The sequence below is a fragment of the Leucopleurus acutus genome (genome assembly GCF_964270905.1).
Source record: "Leucopleurus acutus genome assembly, chromosome: 5".
NCBI classification, from domain to species: Eukaryota; Metazoa; Chordata; class Mammalia; order Artiodactyla; family Delphinidae; genus Leucopleurus; species Leucopleurus acutus.
This window is the reverse complement of record NC_139147.1, coordinates 44944790-44967439: the sequence shown is the minus strand read 5'-3', so window position 1 is coordinate 44967439 and position 22650 is coordinate 44944790. Positions and strand designations below refer to the sequence as shown.

Below are 22650 nucleotides of genomic sequence, written 5' to 3'. Positions count from 1 at the left end.
GATTAGTGAAGAAGGGAATTTCAACTCTAGTATTTTTCTCAATATTTAATTTTGTAACATAAAAGTAATACAAATTCCTTATTAGAAAAGTTGAAAATATTAAAAATGTAAAATGATGTTATTTAACCACTAATTTTAGATATATATTTTCCCCTTGGGAAAATCTCAATTAAAACTGCTTTATTCATGTTATTCCTAGTTTGAAGAAGAGATCCTTAAAGAACAATGTATAATTTTTGTGTAAGAAAAAATTTTTAGACAGTGTTATCCCAAACCCAGAGCAAAAAACATTTAGGTGATCAATGCATATCAATGATATTTTATATTTCTATTTTAAACACTAATCATAATGACTAATTACACAATGGCTTATTTCAATTTGTAAATGCATAATAAAATTGCATTCTAGGTTGTTTTTATACTTATGGTAAATAAGAAAACATGAGATTACAATCTGCACCTTTACAACTATAGTTTATTGCTGAAAATAAATTTTATATAAGTGAAAGGTCTTTTAGAAATATTCTTTATAAATCATTCAGTTTTCCTTATTTAACACAACGTTAAATATTTTCAGTAAAGTTCACTCTTGACCTTTCCGAAAATATTTCAATTCCTCCCCTCCAATAAATATTAGAACAACAGACTTATAGTTTGTGAACAACACTTATGGAAGTTCAACTAATTTGGGGCTATGAATTTTATTAAGCAGATATTTTTCTGCTCACCTGTGTTCACCTGTATTTACACACAACTTAGTGTATTTTACACTCAATTCATTCAAATTAATAAATTCAATGAAACTAATGATTCAGACTACTGTTTTCCTTGTTTATTTCATTTGTCACTGAATTTCCTGGGTGCAGGAGAAAGATCAATTCACACAATCTTGGTAGTAAAATGAGCTCTCTAGACTCTCATATTCAAACCATATTTTGATTTAATATATTATTTGAGTATTGATTATTTTGGGAAACATGAGTCACACCCTGAGAGATGCATCAACTCTTAGACTAAAGCAGAGTAATCTCTGAATTAATGGATCCCTGGTGGCTACTAACCACTGTTATTGATACACCTGGTTACTTACATATGAAACAAGATTGTATTTTATATCCTCCTAAGTATCCTACTAGTACGGAAATAAAAGTTTACATATATTAAGAGGGTAAAATCTGTTATTTTTACATAAAAATTACCAACACGAAATAAATACTATGGTTTTAAATAGAGGGAAAACTAATGGAATAAGAGAAATCTGAGTACAAATCATGCTTTCACTTACTTAATCAGATGAAGTGATCTAGGAAGCAACTCTACTTTTTGATGGATTCAAGGAGGTTTGGGTAACAGGAAAAGAGAGTCAAACTGATTTGTCTTTATAGTGCAGAGCTTCACAGCAGTTAAAAAAACAAGAGAAGAGACGCTTCCTGTACTCAAGTTACTCTTAGCACCATCTTAAGCACCAGGTTAAAAATGAGGTAGTTCACTTTTTTGATAGTTTTACTATGCCTACGTATGGAAAACTAGGAAATGGGAAGAGGGTGATTCCTTCATTCAACCATGAAAGATTTTATATGATTTGGTAAAAATAGATAAATAACATTAAAAAGTTTACCTTGTGAATATCCTTAATGAGAAGGCAAATTAAATAAAAATGAAATTTTACCCTCCATAACAAATTTTAAAAATAAAACATGAATTCCATTAGCTCTTAGGATGAAAAGTTACTAGGAAAATGAATACGATATCCTTAAAATTAACTATTCATCATATTACTGATGTTTATTATTATGTGTAAAATCTGATTTATATTTTACATTAGTATTTCTATATTGTGTACATACTATAATAATTCTGTAATACCTCATGTTTTCAATGTTTACAAATTGGTAAGATATGTTGATTCATGTCATCTATTTATGAAGCTACAAATAAGAAAATATCCCCCAAGTGTTCATAAAAATAACATTTTGAAGTTCCACATTTTATTAACTATTAGCATGATGATTTCAGTATTCGAAAATTATCTCAAAGTATTATTAGGCATAATTTCTAATCACTATGACTTTAGGCTGTAAAAAGCATTTTATGAGGAATCATTTGTGTCTGATGAAAAAAATCTGAGCATATTTTCTCTATAATCTTCTGTTGAAGAACTCCTCTAAATTTTACCCAACTTAGCCTTTAGGCACTATATTAGCCAAGTGTAATGCATAGCCTGTGTTTTTAGTATGTTAATGCAAGTTCAAATTAAGAGTTTTAGGAGACTACCTTTACTTATCTTATTTAATTGTTGGGTAAACTGAGTAATACTAACACTGTTAAGCTAACTTATAAAAACACACATAAATTACATATAATTGGTAAATATTTTAGTTAAAATGTCTTTTAAAAGTATGAGAAAGTCATTAAAATAGATAAAAATTACTGCAAAATGTTAACAAACAACTTCTCTATGTCCTTAAATTTAATATGAATAGCTGAAATGTCATATTTTAACATTTGACACATTTTGGTAGAATGGCACTTTAGTCATGTCAAGAGTGTAACATGTGTTTTATTTATGTTGGTATCCTCAGGGCCTTGGATGGTTACCAGCACTTAATGAAAAAATATATGTTGTTTTAGGGAAATGATTGCAAGGAAATAACTGTTAAAATATCTCTAGTAAACTTTACTTCAAAGTATACATCTCTTTAGTAGCCCTAGACACATTTGGTACAACATAAATGTCTGATCTTCCAATTATTAAAAATTTCCTCTCTCCTTTCAATGAAAAGGTCAAATAATTACGTTATTTTTAACAATCTTCTATTTTCAGAGGTAGATTAAGTAACTACCCCTTTGATATTTAATGCCAATATTCCTTGAAAACAAATAAGGGATGTGTTTGAAGGTATACACCGCCATAGGAGAGTATGGCACTATAGGTGGTACTCATATGATACATCCTCACAGGCATGATGGTTGTGTAGGATTTTCAAATTGACATATGCATTTGTGATTGCAATTTGGCAGGTCAAAAAAAAAAGAGAAAGAATTAGAAAAACATGTCAAAAGTACCAGTTGTATAAATGAGAACAACTGAATACTGATTCTGAATAATTCTAACAAATTGGTCATACATGTTGATAACAAAGAAGAAGGCTGTGTTGTTTTGCCTTCTCTCTCAACCTTCTCACCTTCGCAAAAACAGTGCACACTTTCATGTCATCTGACCTCCATTTATATACCTGCAAATTATTTCGAAGCCTTATATGTTGAATGGTAACTATAATTGAAGTTGTATATTTGAAGTATTTGTAAAAGTGTGACATAACAGGTAACATTGGTAGTCATCACAGTGCCAGTGAGAGCATCAAGCCAGGTACATGCTGGAAAACTTTTACGGTTGTTCATCTCTTAGTCTAGGAGGATTTAGATTATGCAGGTGATGTTTTTTATAGATCCTTAAATATTCATAGCAGAAATCCAATGAGATATGTCTCATAAAGATTGTTGGATAGAAGGCAAGAAAATGTTCAAAAATTCTCAGTGCTTTCCATTCAGTAAACCACACTTTCACTTTTCACACACTATTCATCTTCACTTTACCACTTTACCTGACTTTATAAATAGGATATTCACAACTTGTTAATTCACACCTAACACTTATCCCCCCGGCCCCTTTGGGCATCTGGGCTAGAAATAATTCAGAATAATTTCCAACAAGTCTACGTTCGGTCTGGATGGGGTAAAGGGGTTGCAGCTGGGCGAGGGCGGCTTAGTTTACCGAAGGCAAAAGGCTAGTATTTGGCCAGCGGCTACAGCGAGAGCGATCTGCTTTCTTGAAGGCATGTGGGAGATACCTACATGTTACCGTGCTGTGAGCGATCGCAGAGAGCCAGAAGTCTCCATTAAGCCTGTGCCACAGAGCCTGACCTCCAGCGCAGACCGCGCAGCGGGGAGCGGGCCCGCGGCCGCCAGGGCTGGGACCCAACTGCTGCTGATGCTCACGCATCCGTTTAAAGACACTTGGAAGCAGAAGGAACCGGAATTCGTGAGGTCGCCGGCCCCGGCCGATGTGGACAGGGCGCTCTGGGGAGGGGACACCCTCTACCCCCTTGTGTAGAGAGCCCGGAGAAGCCTACCCCGGGACAAAGTTACCTGCAGAAGGCGACCAATGCACCGGTCCTCAGAGCACCCGCCTCCTCCCGCCCCCTCTCGCTTCTGCGCCCCGTCCCTTACCTTGGTTGTTGGAGACGTGACTGCAGTCGCCCGGCCAAGCTGTCAGCAGAGGCAAGAAGAAACCAAATTGCAAAAGAAATTCCCAGACTTCGCTGCCCCCCATGGCTCTCCCCGGCTCTCTTCTCCCCGTTAAAGAGAAGTGGCAGCAGCGCAGCCAGGTGTTCCGCGTAGGGTACGGGTCCCGGTCCACGTCTTCTTCCTCCTCCTCTTCCTCCTCCACCCGGCCCACAGAGGGTGTCCCGGGGCGCCCCCCGCGCGAGGCCCCGGGGGCAGGGCACGAAGGTCCACGCTGCCCAGGGGCAGGCGCAGCTGCTTCGGAGGAGGACGCTGCCTGAGGCGCCAGGGAGCTCCTGGCGGCTGTAGGCGAGCGGAATTGCATCCACCGCCGTGTCCCGCTCGCGCGAGGACTATTCCCTTGGGCCCGGGAGAGCGTGCGCGCAGGAGCTAGCTCTGGCTGTAGTTTGGGGGAGGGGAACGAGGGGGCGGGGGAGGGCGCCTCACGGCCGGAAGCGGGGGAGGGACGAGGACCAGGTGCGGCGGGTAGCTCCTGCAGCTCTGACGGCCCGAGCGCCTCTCCGGACAGAAGTGGACTCTTGCAGAGCCAAAAGCAACGAGGGCACAGCAGCTGTGAAGCGGGCGGGGGCCGCGGGAACTTTCCTCCGGCCAGTGCGGCGCGAGCCGAACGACTGAAAAGGCTCTGCGGGGCCACGAGCTGTGCGAGCGAGCTACCGAGCTGCGCCCTCAGCCCCTCGCCTAGGTGGCGACGGCACCGACCCGCAGAGCAGACACTTCCAGCTCGGCCGCGTCTGCGCCGCGCTTCGGCCTCGAGAACCGCTTCCCCGGCATCTCTGAGGCCGCACTTAGTCCCCCAAGCACTTTGCTCCCCATTTCGCGGCAGCAGCGTCCAGCGTTTTAGGGCTAGTCAGCTCCCAACACGGCTACCCCCGACTTCTCTACATTTCTCCCGCCAGAGGGGGGCGAGTGCTGTGGGCAAACGCACCGGGTCAGGGACGAGCTTGGCGGTGGCGGACCAACCTGACCACTCCTCAGCACGGGTCGCCCAAACTTGCCCAGTAGGGCGAGAGCCTCAGCTTTGCGGCCGCCTCCGCTGCTAGTCCTAGGAGAGCGAAGGAAGAGAGCAAGCAGCAGAGGAGAGTCACATCAGGCTGGATAGGGACGGGTGCCTGGTACCATGGCTCACTGAGGTCTTCTCGTCGCCGTGCGGCCGTGACTTCGCAGTGGAGGTCACGAGCATTGTCGCAGCCGTGGGCGCTGGGATTCCGGGGGCCCGGACCGCCTGCAGCGTGGCGGCGTCGGACCTCGCGCTCAGAGAACCCACGGGCTGAGCGGTGCGTGGCCACATCCACAGCGGCGCCGAGTGCCTGCGAGTGAACAGCTCTCTCCGCGCACCCTCAAGCCGCCCCCTCTCGGCGCCCACTCCCTCCCAGCGCTCGGGTCGGTGGGAAGCCGTGGCGGCCCGCTGCCTGCTGGGACTACGCGGCCCTCGCCCCCCAAGGTTGGGAGTAGGGGCCGGGCAACACAGGTGCTAACAGGGTGGGGTCTCAGCGCGCTTGGCCCTCACGCTCTCGCCCCGCGGCCTAGGCGGGCCTAGAGGGCAGGGCTTGAGCTGCGAGCGCAGCTGAGCTCCGCCAAGACTCGCGCTCTGCCCTCCTGACAGCCGCCGCTCGGATGCTGCCAGTTCGGCGCTAGAGGGGGTTAGTCGACAAGAAAAATGCCTCCGCTGCTCTCAGGTGGAAAAAGCTCATCACGCGGAAGGAGGAATGCGCTCAGGTTATACTTCACGCGTTTGTGAAGGGCGCGCCAAGGAACCCGTGTCACTATCGTGGGGGTTCTGTAATACATTTTTGCTGTTATTATTATCATCGTTTTCTTTCTTGAAAAGATTTAGGGTATTACAGTCGAGTGAGGTCGAAAAGCCCTCCTCAAAACTCATCAGAATGTTTTGAAGAAAAATTTATGGCAATGGAGAAAAGTGAACCGAGAAGAGAAAACAGCGATATTGTAAAGAGTAGAGGATATTTTCCTTCCATAGGGCAGAGGGAGGGAAATGGCACAGTGGCGAGATTTGGGAAAGGAGTAAATGAAGGAGCAAAGGGTCGGCGTTCGACGCTTACAGAATTCTGGAGGAGAAAGCAGCCTTCCATTCGACGCGTTTCAGCGCTGCTATGTTTGTGTCACATACAGTAGAAGTGGTTTCAGTTATCACATTATAGTCAGTTGGAGGAAAAGAGAAGGAGAGCAAAAGATGCCGCACGTCTAAGTCAGCTACAAAAAGAGAAATGTGAAATGCCAGTGATTTTGAGACTGAGGAAGGTTTCCGATTGGTGACTGTGCTTCCACTTTCATTAGGAATTCAAACACTGCCTCTCTTTAAACGTGTCCACGCTAATTTAAATGTATGCAAATCACTTCTGAAAAGATAACCAAGTATGGAGTTTATATATTAGTATTTAAAGGAGTAAAATCTGATTTTGCGACTGATATTACCACTCTTACAGATATTGACTGGTCAATATCATTTGCAATATGCTTTTGCAAAGTCAGTTTACAATTTATAAACTGTAAAATTAAAAGACTACGTTATAATATAAATCATTATGCTTAAATAAGAGTTCTTAAAAGCGTTTGATGATTCAATATACTAATGTTTTGATTCGAAATAATCTTATTTACTGTCAAAGAATATCTTTTCATGACCTTTTTATAATTAAATTTGAATTCCTTATGTTTAAATGTTTAAATTCACTTACAGTGGATAGTTTTATAGATGTCATTAACAACTCACTAAGAGAAAAATTTTGGCCAAAGAAGACACTCCTTATAAATGCCAAAAATATGCTATATTCTGTTAAACTGAAGGATGTATAATACTATTTATTAACTTAGAAATGTAAACTATGTTAATCTATTTCTAAACTTCTAGTTTTTAAATTAACTAAACTTACAAGAATTTTGAATGGAATACCACTAAAAAGAAGTTGTTTCCCCCAAAAACCCTAGAGTAAAAATATTTTACTATCAAAATTTTAACTTAAATTCTGATATTTTGCTTGCGTATTGCATCTTAGAGACTATTTTGTAAAGAGAACATCATGGAGATTCTTTTAAAATTGGGCTGCTAGAAGGAAAAGGCTCTAATGAATGGAAGGAAGGAAGGAAGGAAGGAAGGAAGGAAGGAAGGAAGTAAAGATGGAAGGATAGAGGGAAAAGAGAAAGAGTAAAAAAAGAAAACCTAAGATTTATTTCTAGGATTCACACTTATTTCTAAATCATGATACAATATTTCCAATTATGGTACAATTTCCAAATTAAGTTACAATATCATGGTACAAATAAACTGGTATTTACTTCAGAGTAACAATAAGAGCTGAGTAACCTGGATTTGTATCCTCACCCCCACCTAAAAATTCACCTACAATTCACAATTTTTGTTTGTTTAAATAAATCATTGTCAGGCATGACATAATATATTACTTACCTGGTCAGATAATTGAAAGTCATAATCTGATTTTCGTTTTTAAGAAAATAAATAATTACAAGATTTTTCTAAATATTAAAATAAAACATACTTCATGTTTTAGATACTGTTTTTTGCATGTGTAGAATATAATGGCCTTTTAAAAACTCATCTCAAAGAAGATGTATTGAAATGAATCTTCTTGATCTTTGACTAGAGTGAGATTCCGTGGGTTTGACATGATTATCAATTTCAAAACAAGATTGTAAATAGAATTACCATAACCATCTGACCATTTGTGTTATACATTTTATATTTATATATACACATACATACGTAATGTGTATATGCATATTCATTCTAAAATATTTGTTGAGCTCTTTTTAATGCTCAGAAGAGTTAATGGTGATATGAGTAAAAATAATTTGTTTTCAAAAAGTAACTTTTTATTTAAAATATAGTCATGGTTACCTTATGTGAGCTAGAAGCAACTGCACTTAACAGAAATGTACTCCCTTTTTGATTTTCTAGCAGTGTTGATATATTTGCTGACATGTGACAGTTTCAAAATTATAAGCCATTCAATGAACCAGATGTAATATTCACGTAGATTTATCTGCACTTGTCTGTTTGAATCATACCTATATTCAGAAAAGCATTCATGTCTAATTTTTCAGTACTATATTTTTCAGAATTCTTCTGTATTCTCTAAGACCATTGTTTTTCATGATATATGTGGTCTGGATTCAGGTAAGAATGATTAAATTTTTATTAAATAAAGAATATATGACACTAAAAACTAGTCTAAGCTTTCATTTATAGCAGAAATAATAGTATTCACAAATACTATTTGCTTTTTAAATGATGAGAAGCTTAACCTGCAATTAATTCCTTTGAGAAAAAAAAGGAAGGATTATAATGTTTAATACTGAGCATATTTCAAGGCTTGAGAAAGTCCTAAGTATTTTATTTTGGTAAAAGAGTAAATTAATCCACTTAAATCTATAATTTGTGTCCTCTAAGGTCAAGATAGAAGCAACATGAGTAAAAAGAATATTGATCCACAAGTATGTCAAAAGGTTAGGTCTAAAATATTCATTTTTACTTAGAATAGTTATCATTAAGTCTTTTTTGTTAATATAAAATTTAGAGACATGCTCTAAACAGTATTATTGTTTTCATTTCATCACCGTTAAATATAAATTAATTAAATGATTGTATGTTTTAGCATGCATACAGCTAAAGTAAAAAAAAAATCCACAAAGTCAAATATATGTAGTTAATTTGAGGCCCTTTGCTTTAAGCGAATGAAGCACATACACTATTTACTTTGGCAAATTTTCTTTGATATTAGAAGGTAGTTAATATTTTTCTGGAAGAAGATATTCAAAACAGTGCTGGATACTGTATTGTTAGCACGTCGAATCTTAAAAACCTCACAGAAAAAAAGCAACATGAGGCCTCATAAGACATGAAGACATGGTTTATTCTGCTGTCATATTGCATTTTCTTCTTATATTGTATGGTATTTTATAGTAAAAGGAAAAATATATATATTACATATATCGTGTACATATCTTATATATGTAATACGCATTGTGAGTGTATTTTAATTCAGTGAAAACATACTCTCTAGTACTTTTCTAATTCAGTAACAATTTACTAAGCAAGATTTTCCTGTGCATTTGTGCTGAGCATTATGGGGAAGGTACAACAATTATTTGGATTTAGTTCCTAACAATCGGAAGTTTATATTGTATTAAAGGGCACAGACATATGAATTATTCCAATACAAACATTGTATATTATCCCATAATGGAGTTCCAAATAATTGCAGTTATGTAAGAGGAGAGGAATCACACCCTCACCCTCTAAGGAATGAATCTCTACAGTTACTATTTTGGCTTGAGTTAAACTTACTCCTGGTATGAATTGATTCTGAAAGCTAGTGCATGAACTTTTATTATATCAAGTATAATAAAGTAGTAAAGGTTATGCAAAATGGCCAAATAATTCTATTATATTCAAGTAACTTACAATTTTTAAATGAAATATACTTAATAGTCTGTGTGACATCAGGTATCCAAAAAAAATTATTTTAACTAAATTATGTAGAGAATTTTTAATAATATATTTAAATTTATTTTATTTTTACTGGTGATATATTATCATTTATCTTTCATGCCCCAGAATGATCAGCTGTGTCAAAACAACTTTTTTTGATTGAATTAGAATAAATACCATTAAATATATTCTAATTACCAAACAAGGAACAACTAATGAAAGAAGTAAAACTATCTTTAAAACAATCCTTTATATGTTGAAATCTGCATGATTATTTCCATCATAATGAATAAGATAATATCACAGGACTGTTGCTATTAATTTCTCTTCAAGTATTCAAATTAGCCTATCAAAATAAACTTAGTATTTATTTAGTGCACTATAGTGCACTATTTCTTAGTGTACTAAGACACTTTTAGCCCTGCTTCAGGAAAAGGCAAAGCTAGGTTTTGCAATAAAAATACTTTGGTATGTCAAATAGTTAAATTTATAAATAATATTATCCATATTAATAACCATTCTCACTTAAACATTTTAATTATTTTTGTATGAATAATGCAAAACATTATTTTACTACAATCAAAATGGAGATAGATTAAAAGTGTCAGATAAAGAGAAGTGATTCCTTAATTACCTCTTAAGCTGGATTTTGTGGGTAAGTTTCTTTTTATAAAAATGTTTTCTATAATATTTCAGTTTAGTTTGAAATCAGCTACCATGTTTGCATTTTTGACGTTCTCTTGGTTTTTTTTTTTTTTTTTGGTGTATATTAAACGATTAAAAAATAAAAGAACAGGTCTTGACTGACATATCATTATATTTCCAAGTGAGCTTTAACAACCCAAAAAACTTAATATACCTAATATTTACCTTTTAAGTCAGGGGTTCTATATCATTTTAATCATAGTGTGTTTCTTTACCATGGCTGTTAACATGTTTACATGGAAGATAAACATTTCTTAATATATCCTTATAATTATCTGGTAATTGCAAATTCTATATAACTCACTTATACCAATCCTTTGATAATCAGCATATGGTTCTTCCTATCCTTGCCTAACTTTGAAGCACATTCCAATCTCCCCAAGGACCTCGAAAAATCTAAAGAGCAGAGAACGTTTCTTTTAAATCTCTACAAAAAAATGTGCTAAATAATTTGTGTTTAAATACTAATAATATTTATCTTTTAGGTCAAATTTACCATCTTTATTAACTTTTTTCGTACAGAATAATCTAATACTTACATTTTTCAACTGTAAAAAAGTATGTAGTTGCCCTTTTTCTGTTTGTTAAAGATTATTAAATACTTGAGTCATTTTAACTTTATAAAATGTTATATATGAATAATAATTAATACATACATGTTGTGCTTATTGTGAGTTGTTGGGGAAATGGTCTTTCACTCCTTGGGGAACTTAACCCCACTACAGAGTCCATGTGAGACTTCTCTAGTATTTCGGTGTTAAATTCCATTCCTGGTTCATAGTACTGGAAGTATACTGAAGCTCACAGTATTTGGAATTCGATTGTAATATATTTTCTATTTTTACAGGTAAAAATAAAATTTTCTAAATTAGTGGGAAAAAAACAAACAAATGCTACCTTGACTTAGATTAGTTTTAATATATAGTCAAAGACTTTTCTTGATTTACTTGCTCCTGATACATTTTGCATCATGGTTTGAAATATATAAGAAATGGGAAGAATATTCAAGCTTGTTTTTGAGTATTTTTATCCAATGGAAAAAAATAAGGAAGTTCCTTGCTTATGGAGAATATGTACAATTTTAAAATAAATATTAAGTGTATATGTTATTTATCTATAACAAAGCTATATGTTAATACTGCCTTATAGAACTTATTGCAATACTAAAAATGTTGTATATAATTCCTGTTCAATACAGTCACCACTAGCCACATTCACATGTAGCTTTTGAGTGTTTGTGACTAGTGTGACTGGGGAACTGAATTTTTTTGTTAATTTTATTAAATTTAAAATTAATTAGCCATGTGTGGCTTCATCTAGTACGTGTGTGTGTGCATGCGTATTATAGTTTTATTTCCAATACTTCCACTTCCATGTTGATAATGGGGGGAAATAAGAAAGGGATTTGAAAACCATGTAAACACACAATACAACCTTCTACAAGAACAGCTAATTTTTACTCTAAGAATTCTGTTACATACAGTCATGTTTTTCATCAACAAAAATGAAGCTCACTTTGAACAATAACTTTACTACTGCATGGGTTTACACAGTCTTCAAAGCTAGCTTGATATGATGTGCCTTTTGCATATTGCACTGAGTTAGTCAGAAGACATTAAAAGTAGTCGCTCTGGTAGAAACTTTATTAAAAATCATTTCAATTCTGAGTAGAATTACTTGCCTAACATGCCTAATCATGGATGCTAAGCTTTTTTAAATGGTTCAGGAGCTGCCACCACCCTGCTATGCCCACTATGTCTGTTGCACCGTCCTGGGTTCTACAAAACTACAACGACCTGAAAGACTCAATAACAGCAGTAGAGGTTCCAAAACTAATATCCCTACCCAGAGATTTGTCAAAGAAACAGCAAGATTTTTCCATTTAGATGCTAGTATTTATCTTTGTTTTATGTTTTGTTTTGTTTTTGACTTTTAAATTTACATGTAAAAATATTGTCAGGATCTCATTTTTATTTTAGTAGATTTTTTTTAAATGTGAGGTTTCACAGGAAAGCTGGAGAATGTTTACCACTGTTTTATTAATATTGTCCTAAAATTTGTCACTTGATGATATCCTTTATAACTTTAACTTGGCATAAGAACCAAAGTTAAAAAAAAAAAAAGAAAATCCAATAAAAATGTCATCATCTCTTAAATAAATCTTAAAATATAATAAAATAAAATGTATTAATTTTTATATTTCTTAGCAAAATGTTATATAGTATTTATTGTACTGTGTGCCAGACACTGTTCCAAGTATAAATATTCACTTCAGATTATAATTTCAAATACTATTCACAAATAGGAATTCAATTACTCCTCAAAGCAACACTCTGAAGTAGTTGCTGTTATTATCATTATTTTATAGGTTAGAAAGCTGAAACACAGAACTGGCCCATAGTCACCCATCCGGTAAGTGGTAAAGCAGGGATGTGAACCCAAGCAGTCTGGCTCCAAAAGCTGTATCTTTCATTGTTATGCTGCCTCTCCTGTATCTCTGAATGTTCACCCAAATATACACAAGCATATGCATGTGTAGTTTGCATACATCTGTGTACCTATCTATGAAAAATTTATCTAATTCTATGAAATTAAGCTTAGGTCATAGAATCTTTTCAGTGAGTCTTCTTCCCAGCTGTGACTAAGTTCCCAAATGACCTCATTCTTCATTCTCAAGGCCCAACATTTACACATTTGTTACTCTTGCCTGTCACCTACAAATTGGCACTTGCCTTTGGCACTTGCCATCTACCTCTATAAGGATTAAATTATGAGTCGCTGCAGCTGCTGACCTTCAACAGTCCCTGAAAGGAGTTCACGGTGGAGATCAGGAATGAGACACTCTGTGCTCTGGGAAAAACTTGCAGAACAGGTCTTCAGATAGTTAGATATTTTCAGGAGAAGATTTTATGAGCCTAATTCTTGCATCTCCTCTTATCTAAAAAAGCACTAAAATTCTTCATGGTGATTTCTGCTCTTCCTGACTAACAGTAACCTCCATGAGACTAGCAGCAACCTTCTGCCAAAAATATGTGCTTGATTTCATGTATTCCCCCTTCACCAAAATCACATGTATACTGACCTTCCCCACTACTTCTTGGGAGCAGACTCTCAGAGCTATCTGAAATGTTGTCTCCTGGGCTATAGTCCTCATTTTACCCCCAAAAAACTTAACTCACAATTGTCACATTGTACATTTTTTTTTCAGTTGACATGCCAAATACTTTTTGTCTTAAAATCGTTCTCTTAAATGACACCTGTCTCCCAATGCTACTAGCTCACATTTATTCAACAATTATGTTATGCATTGCACGCAGAGCATCTTTTCAGGGCACTGAGTATTAGAGTGATGAACAAAACAGACAAAAATGTGCTTACATAGAACTTACACTCTAGTGTTCATATGTTTAAAATGCTCATCATGTGTCTCACTCTAAGTGCATTATACATGCTAGGTCATCTAATATTCACAGCCCTATGAGGTAGGTACTCTTTTTGTACCCATTTTGCAAGTGATGAAGCCAAAACATATAGAATACATAATAATAAGAGGCAGAAGCAGTGATACTTACATTTTAAAGAGTGTTCTGTCTGCTCTTTGTAATGCAGGTAAGAATATAAGCACAGAGAAGAATAAGAGGCTTGGGCAATAATTCTGGAGTGAGATAATAGTGGTTTGTCCTAGGGTGCTGACAGGAAGGGAGAAGTGAATGGATTTTCCATATATTTTGAAGGTGGAATGGATAGGACTTCCTACTGATTTGGATGGTGGTTCACGCTATCTTGTTAGTGATGAGAAATGGCTCTAGTGCCTAATTATATATATAACAAATTTACGTTTTTTTAAAAAAAACCTATTCAAACCATAAACTGAGCTATTGAAGAAGGCTTTGAAGCTATGTTTCTATATTTTGAACTATATATTTTCAGAAGGGAAAGTCATTTTGTGCATTCTTAAATGGTACCTAGATTCTGCCCCTATTCTTCTTCTAGAAAATAGTAATAGTAATGTATCAATATTTGTTCATCTACTGTAATAAGTGTACCATCTATTGATGTACTAATGCAAAATTTTAATAATAGGAGAAATTATATGCCAGGGCTCAGGGATAAATAGAAACTCTCTGTATTTTTTGTACAATTTTTCTGTTAACCTAAAACTGCTCTAAAAAATAAAGTCTGTTTTTAAAAAATAGCATTATTACTTGTCTCTGGGAAATATTTTTTCTATTATTTATATTGTCTCATTTTTATTTGTTTTATATCCCTGGTATATTATTATATAGAACTGGACCTCCTGGTTTGATTTTCTCAAGTCAATTAATCCTTTTTCTATTTGGTCAAGTTTTAGCAGTCAGACTACTTAGACTCCAATCCATCCTCTTATCAGAATAATTAATTCTTTACTCTGAGAGAAACAAAACCCATTTTAAGAACCCTTATCCACTCCAGAAATTCAATTCTATTTCTTTAGAAGTAGGCCCTTGAAATTGTCCTGGGTCATATATTGCTGTCCTTGGTCATTCTATGGGCATAGTATAAAGTCTGTCTCTGGAGCCCCACAGGAAGAATACCTCTCACTTCTGGTCCAGACTTCTATGGATGCTGTATACTGTGTGTAACAAATATTAAAATTGATGTTTTGACACTAACCTGATACCAAGATACAGCAAAGCCAGATTATTACGTGCATTTACAAAGGAACCCTACAAGAATCCACTCCATGTCCCCTTGACCCAGCTGTTAGAAAAAGGATTAGGGCTTAAAGGAGAAGGATTTTGAAAAAACTTCTGTGAAAAAATCTACACGTTGAGGAAGATCCATCAGATTACTTAAAGCTCAAAATGTATTTGCTGCATATGGAAGACATAGGAGGCTGATGCATGATTCACTCTTGATATACCTTTTTTTTTTTTTTACTGCCTGTACCTTAGTGGCATAAAACAAACATTTTATTTTACTCAGGACTCAGGGGGGACAGGAATTCAGACAGGGCACAGCATGGAACAGGACTCATCTCTGTTTCACAACGTCTGAGGCCTCAGCTTGGAAGAGCCAATGGCTGTGGATGACTCAAGGCTTCCAAACATGTCAGGTAGTTGATGCTGGCTGGGACCATCACTTAGGACTTCTATACTTGATACCCCTCCATGTGGTCTAGGCTTCCTCAGAGAACAACGGCCCTACATCTTGGGGAGGTATATGAATATTACATTGTAAGAAGAGCATGTTTGCTGGAAGATCTTGTGGCCACTTTAGAAAGCCTAACTAATCTGTAAAATTAAGAAAGAGATGCTGCAATGGGAGCAGCCTGAACCTCAATTTGTTGGGCAAAGAATGAGTGGGACATATGAGAATGAATATTCCATCAGGTCATTTTTTTTTTTTTTTTTTTTGCGGTACACGGGCCTCTCACTGTTGTGGCCTCTCCCGTTGCGGAGCACAGGCTCTGGGCGCGCAGGCTCAGCAGCCATGGCTCACGGGCCCAGCCGCTCCGCGGCATGTGGGATCTTCCCGGATCGGGGCACGAACCCGTGTCCCCTGCATCGGCAGGCGGACTCTCAACCACTGCGTCACCAGGGAAGCCCTCCATCAGGTCATTTTGAATTCAGTTTCATAGGGACAGTAAAATACTGAGGAACTTCAGTAGTAAAAACAGGAGCTATGTCATCAGGAAAATGTAAATTAAAACAACAATGAAATACTACCACACACCTATCAGAATGGCCAAAACCCAGAATACCAATGACACCAAATACTGGTGAGGATGTGGAGCAACAGGAGCTCTCATTCAGTGCTGGTGGGAATGCAAAATGGTGTACTTTTGAAGACAGTCTGGTGGTTTCTTACAAAACTAAGCATACTCTTACCATACAAGCCAATGGACCTTGGTATTTACTCAAAGGAGTTGAGTCTTTATCCACACAAAACCCCACACACTGATGTTTGTAGCCGCTTCACTCATAATTGCCAAAACTGAGAAACAACCAAGATTTCCTGAAGTAGATGAATGGATAAACTGTGGTACGTCCAGACAATGGAGTATTATTCAGTGCTAAAAAGAAATAAGCTGTTAAGTCATGAAAAAACATGGATAAACTTTAAATGCATATTACTAAGTGAAAGCAGCCAATCTGAAAAGGCTATGTACTGTATGATTCCAACTATATGACATGCTGGAAAGGGCGAAACTACGGAGGCAATAAAAAGGTCAGTGGTTGCCAGGGATTGGGGGTGGGGAGGGATGAATAGATGGGACACAGAGGATTTTCGGGCAGTGAGAATACTCTATATGATATTACAATGATGGATACATACCATTATACACTTATCAAAACCCATAGAACATACAACATCAAGAGTGAACCATAGTGTAAACTATGGACTTTGGAGAATAATGATTCTCAATGTAAGTCCATCAGTTGTAAAAAATGTACCACTTTGGTGAGGGACATTGATAGTGGGGGAAGCTATGTGTGTTTGGGGGCAGGGGGTATATGAGAAATCTCTGTACCTCAATTTTGTTGTGAACCTAAAACTGCTCTTAAAAAATAAACTTAAGAACAAAACAAAAAAAAACAGGAGGTAAACACTAGGTTTGTAGAGAATGTGGAATATCATAAGGGTCCAACAGGTATAGAAATGCACCTTCTCAGTTCAAAGGAATGAAAATTTCAGTCACAGACAAAAATATCTGAAATTTTTCTAATAGCAGCTCATGAGAAAGAAAAAGAAAGTCAGTGTTAAACCCCTGCCAGAACCAGAAACAGAGAAGCCACCCAATTCAAGTAAAATTCTTCCTATTCTTTTATATCTCTTCTCTCCCCTGGTGGACCAAACCACAGCTAGAGTAGAAAGCCTTGAATATGAAGACAGTAGAGATCAACTATACCACTGAACATGAAAGCAGGTAGACTTCTTCAGGACTAACATAGAAGTAGAGTTGAAGGAGAAGAGAAATGTTTTAAGAAATCATACTCTTGAGTTAGTGTTTAATTAGTATTTTGATAGATATCCTGTATTCTAAATAGAGTCTATGATTATGAGGTTAAGTGACTATCCGTTGCCTAAAACAGTATACGGTACTCATAGGATATGTCCAAATTTATATCCAAGGCTGGGGAGGATTTCCTTCCCCACTGGAAAAAAATGTTAAGGGACACGAAGAAATCAAAACAGGTTTTCAATTAGGTGACATTCTATGAGTCATATGTTTAACACACCAGTTACATGTGGCTTACTTTGATCACGTCTATTAGTCTTCCAGAAATCCACCCATACTTCTGTCTGGTTAATGGCCTGCTAATAGTACGTCTATGAAATTACACACTTTTATTCCTTACTACTAGTAAGGACAGAAAACATGCAACCTCAGATGAACCTCAATCCCAGAGAATTACCCAGTGTCAGATTAATAGAGAATATTGAATACGAGGCTTGCCAACCAATTTTGTTTCAAATTGTAGTAACTTTTTCAGAAGTGAAATTTCTGCCCTCATCTTGCTAGTTTTCTGTTGAAATCCTTGCCTCACACACAATCTCCTTCCAGATTAGGTAACTCCTTGTAGGACAATAGTAACTAATTCTAGGTGATAACTGATTCACATGTATTCAAGGCATCGCTTTGTACCAGAGTTGATTTAGGAAATATGAAATGGACCTAGATGAGTCCCTGATACTGCAACTGATGTTATATAATCTATACACTGTTGTTCAGAGATACAGGTACATAGGTGTGATATTATCCTGCTGAAGAACTGGAACAATATTCCTCAAGTGGTAACCTGACAACAGCAGAAGCACTAGAAGACTATCCAAAGCAATTTAAAAGTTACTGTTTCTGAGGATTCATGCAACTGGTTTGGAAAATGAAATTTCCTAATGGCTAAAGTGAGTCATTTGGCATTTGTGGGAATGCTTTGAATTTTAGTAGAAAAACATTCTGTTAATATTATACCAATAAAAGAATAAGATAAAATATTAACTAAATAGTCCTATAAGTTCATAGTTATTGCAATACTAATTTGAATTTTAAGGGTAGATAAATTTGTTGATAATTAATAAGAGGGAAAATATTAGCATGAAAAAGTAAGAATATTTGTAGGTGTATGAAATGGCAAGAATGCTGACAATACTTCTAAAGGACAATTCTAATAGGCTTGCTTATCAAAAACATTTTCTTGTAGAGAAACTTGCTGTTCTTAGTAATGACTGATAAGACCCCTGAACCCAAATAATGGGAACCATAAGATATTGTGATTTTCCCTCAATGTTTGGAAGATTAACACATTAATATGGACAGCAGATCTTCAAGACAACTAGGCAAAGGCAGTATTGATGTGACTGAATGTATTGTTGCTTGCTGGGAGCTGTGTAAAATATGATGGAGTTTTTCTTAAAATACTGGTGTAACAAAAGCTCTCTGGGAAATACAACACAATTACACTTCATGTTATTTCCAGCTTTATACCAGAGAAAGCATTCAGATAAACTTAGCAGAATATGATAAATAAAAACCTTATGTGCATAAAGGGATGTTCATCTATCTATTTTTAATATATGCATGTATGGAATATATGTTTAATATATCTTTTTTCAATGACAGTTTTAGGTCCACTAATAATCACATTGACAGTCTTGTTTCAATTGAAAATAAGTAGTCAATAGTGAAAATGCAAAATTAAGAAAAGTACAATGACAATAGCTATGATTAATTGATTTCTGTTTCATTTCTGTTATATATATGAAAAAAGCAATATTGAGGTTCTTTAAAATGAAAGTCAACGGAATATAATAATTTATTTTTAAAATCCAAAGGATAAATTCACATTTACTGAGTTCTTTAGAGTGAAACTTGTGGGTGGGGGTACATCTAAATAATTTACACACTTAAACAGATTCAAAATTATTTATTGACGAAGGTTTTGCTGTGATGTGTCTCCTCTAAAGCATTCTCATGCAGTCTTGAGATGAGTTTTCATCCATGTGAGAATACTGGTGGAACCTCTTCGGGTACATAATGTCCAAAGATGGCTGCTATCAATTCCTTCCTCCTGGAATACTCATACTCTTCCTCACGTCAAAAGATGGAGTTTAATTCCCCATCCTCTTGAATTTAGCCTAATTGTACTAACTTGTTTGAACCACTAGAGGGCAGTGAAAGTGACATCTTGGGACATCTGAGAAGCCTTTCATTTTCTTCCTGGGCTCCTTGGAACGCTTGGGATTCTGCCTCTTGGAACATGACCTTCCATGCTATAAGGAACCCGAGCCCCGTGGAGTGGCCGTTGTAGGTGTGTTCAACTGGAAGCAGATGATGCTTCAGTTCAATTGTAAGCATTCAGTTGGAAGCAGATGAGGCTGCTTTCTTTTTTTTTCTTTTTTTCTTTTTTTTTCTTTTCTTTGCAGTACGCGGGCCTCTCACTGTTGTGGCCTCTCCCGTTGCGGAGCGCAGGCTCAGCGGCCATGGCTCACGGGCCCAGCCGCTCCGCGTCATGTGGGATCTTCCCAGACCGGGGCACGAACCCATGTCCCCTGCATCGGCAGGCGGACTCTCAACCACTGCGCCACCAGGGAAGCCCTATACAGTGTTTTTATCCTGAAACTGTGTTGCATTTTGCCAAATGCTTTTTCTGTGTCTATTGAAGTGATAATGTGGTTTTTGTCCTCTATTAAAATGGTAGATAAATTCAATTGATTCCCAGATTTTAAACTAACTTGGTATTCCTGGGATAAATCCCACTAGTCATAGTGTGTAATTCTTTTTATATGTTGTTAAATTTGGTTTGCAAATAATTTGTTGAGGAATTTTGCCACTATATTCATAAGAGATATTGGCTTACAGTGTTTTTTTCCTGTGATATCTTTGTCTGCTTTAGGGTTTAGAGAAATAGTGGTCTCATAATGTCAGTTGGGAAGTGTTCTCTCTTCTATTTATCGGAAGAGTTTGTAAAGGATTATTAATAATTCTTCTTTAAAAATTTGGTAGCATTCACCAGTGAAGCCATTTGTGACTGGGCTTGTCTTGTGGGAAGTTTTTATTCAATCTCTTCACTTGTTATAGGTTTATTCAGGTAGTTTGTTTTTTTCTTGAGGCAGTTTGTCCAATTTGGGTCTTTCTAGGAATTTGCCTGTTTCCTCTGTTATCTAATTTGTTGGCATACACTAGTTCAGATTGCCTCATAGTCCTTTTTATTTCTTTAAGATTAGTACTAATGTCCTCTATTTCATTCCTGTTTTTAGTAATGTGAATCTTCTTCCCCCCACCCCTTGGTCAGTCTAGCTAAAGATTTGTCAATTTTATTGACCTCTTCAAAGAACCAACTTTTGGTTTTATTGATTTTATCTATTGTTTTTCTATACTCTATTTCATTCATATCTGCTCTAATCCTTCCATCTATGTGTTTTAAGTTTAGTTTACTCTTCTTTTTCCAGTAAGTTGAGGAAGAACACTTTTATTTTTAGTTATTTCATATGGGTGTTTCAGCTATAAATATTGCTCTGAGCAGTCTGTTAGCCACATTCAATAAATATTGATGTGTTTTAATTTCTATTCATCTCAATGCATTTTATGGTTTCTCTTTTGATTTCTTTCTGTGATGCAGCTGTCATTTAGGAGTGTGTTGCTTAATTTTCACATATTTGATTTCCCCAATTTTCTTCTGTTATTGTTTTGAATTTTATCTCATTGTGGTTGAAGAACAACTTTATATGTTTTCAATTCTTTTAAATTTATTGAGGTTTTTTCTTTATGGCCTAGCATATGAAATGTTCCATGTTTACTTGAGAAGAATGTAAATTCTGCTGTTGTTTTTAGGTGTCTGATAGGTCTAACTGGTTTATAGAGTTGTTCAAATATTCTCTTTTCTTATTGTTCATCTGCATCATTTTTCTGGCCATTATTGAAAGTGGGATATTAAAGTCTCCAACTGTCTATTTGTTCCTACAATTCTGTCAGTTTTTGCTTCTTGCTTCATATATTTTGAGGCACTGGTATTAGGTGTATTTTTCATTGTTATATCTTCCTTATGAATTGACACTTATCGTTATAAAATACCTCTTTTTATCTCTATTAACACCTTTTCCCTTAAAGTTTATTTTATCTGATATTAGTATAGCCACTCCAGCTTTGTTATGGTGGTTGTTTGCACAATATATCTTTTTTTATAACCTGTTTCTTTCAACTATTCATAGCTTTAAATCTAAAGGATCTCTCTTGTAAACAGGATATACTCGGATTTCTTTATCCAGTCTGACAACCTGTCTTTTGATTGTTTAATCCATTCATATTTAACGTTACAAGTGATATAGTTGAATTTATGTCCACTATTTTACATTTCATTTTGTCTATGTCTCATGTCTTTTTCTGTTCCTCTTTTGTTCTTTAGCATTGAGACTATTTTCTACTGTAACATTTTTATTCTTTTATTGATTTAAAAAATATTTTTTGAGTTATTTTCTTAGAAGTTATTTCCTTTGTATGGAATTTATTTCTACAAAAGGATCTTTTTAATGTCCCAAGCTTTTTGGGCTACATCAAACAACGTTGCCAATAAAATTAGCACATGTATACAATCAATTCAAATATTCACAGATTTTGGTGGCTAATGTATTCATGAGGGACTGAAATTTTTTAATGGATCCACATGCTTTTGTTTGCACAAATGTATTTTTTATACATTCTTTTTTATATTATTTTCCATTATGGTTTATTGCAGGATATTGCATATAGTTCCCTGTGCTATACAGTAGAACATTGTTGTTTATTCATTCTATATATAATAGTTTGCATTGCACAGAAGTATTATAACCAAGTTTATATTGTTTAATTTAAAATTAATCACTGAGTCTACATTTCAGTTATATGTATTGAACACATATATTTTTACCTTCTCTAAAAGTGCATTAATATAATGATAAAGGCACCCATCACAAGAATATTTAATTTACAGCAATTATCTTCCAGTTTGGATTACTTCAAAAGCATTTCTTTCATTGGAAAACTTTACATTTTTACTCTGCCTTAGTGAACATTTATAAAAACTTTTTTAACAAAATTGAAGTATAGTTGATTTACAATATTATGTTAGTTTCAGGTGTACAGCATAGTGATTCAGTATTTTTGCATATTATATTCCATTATAGGATATTACAAGATAATCGGTATAATTCCC

At 36.1% G+C, this 22650-nt stretch overlaps 1 protein-coding gene across 4 annotated transcripts in view; it reads right to left on the bottom strand.

Moving 5' to 3' along the window:
• Positions 1–4609, bottom strand: part of EPHA6 (EPH receptor A6) — a gene marked incomplete at its 5' end in the record, with an annotated part of 855070 nt that extends 850461 nt beyond the window's left edge. For all 4 annotated transcript variants that reach the window (XM_082840129.1, XM_082840131.1, XM_082840130.1 and 1 more), the window contains one exon: positions 4231–4609. In XM_082840129.1, the coding sequence (XP_082696255.1) occupies positions 4231–4609 (379 nt within the window). The remainder of the gene's footprint in view (positions 1–4230) is intronic.
• Positions 4610–22650: the final 18041 nt, after the last annotated feature.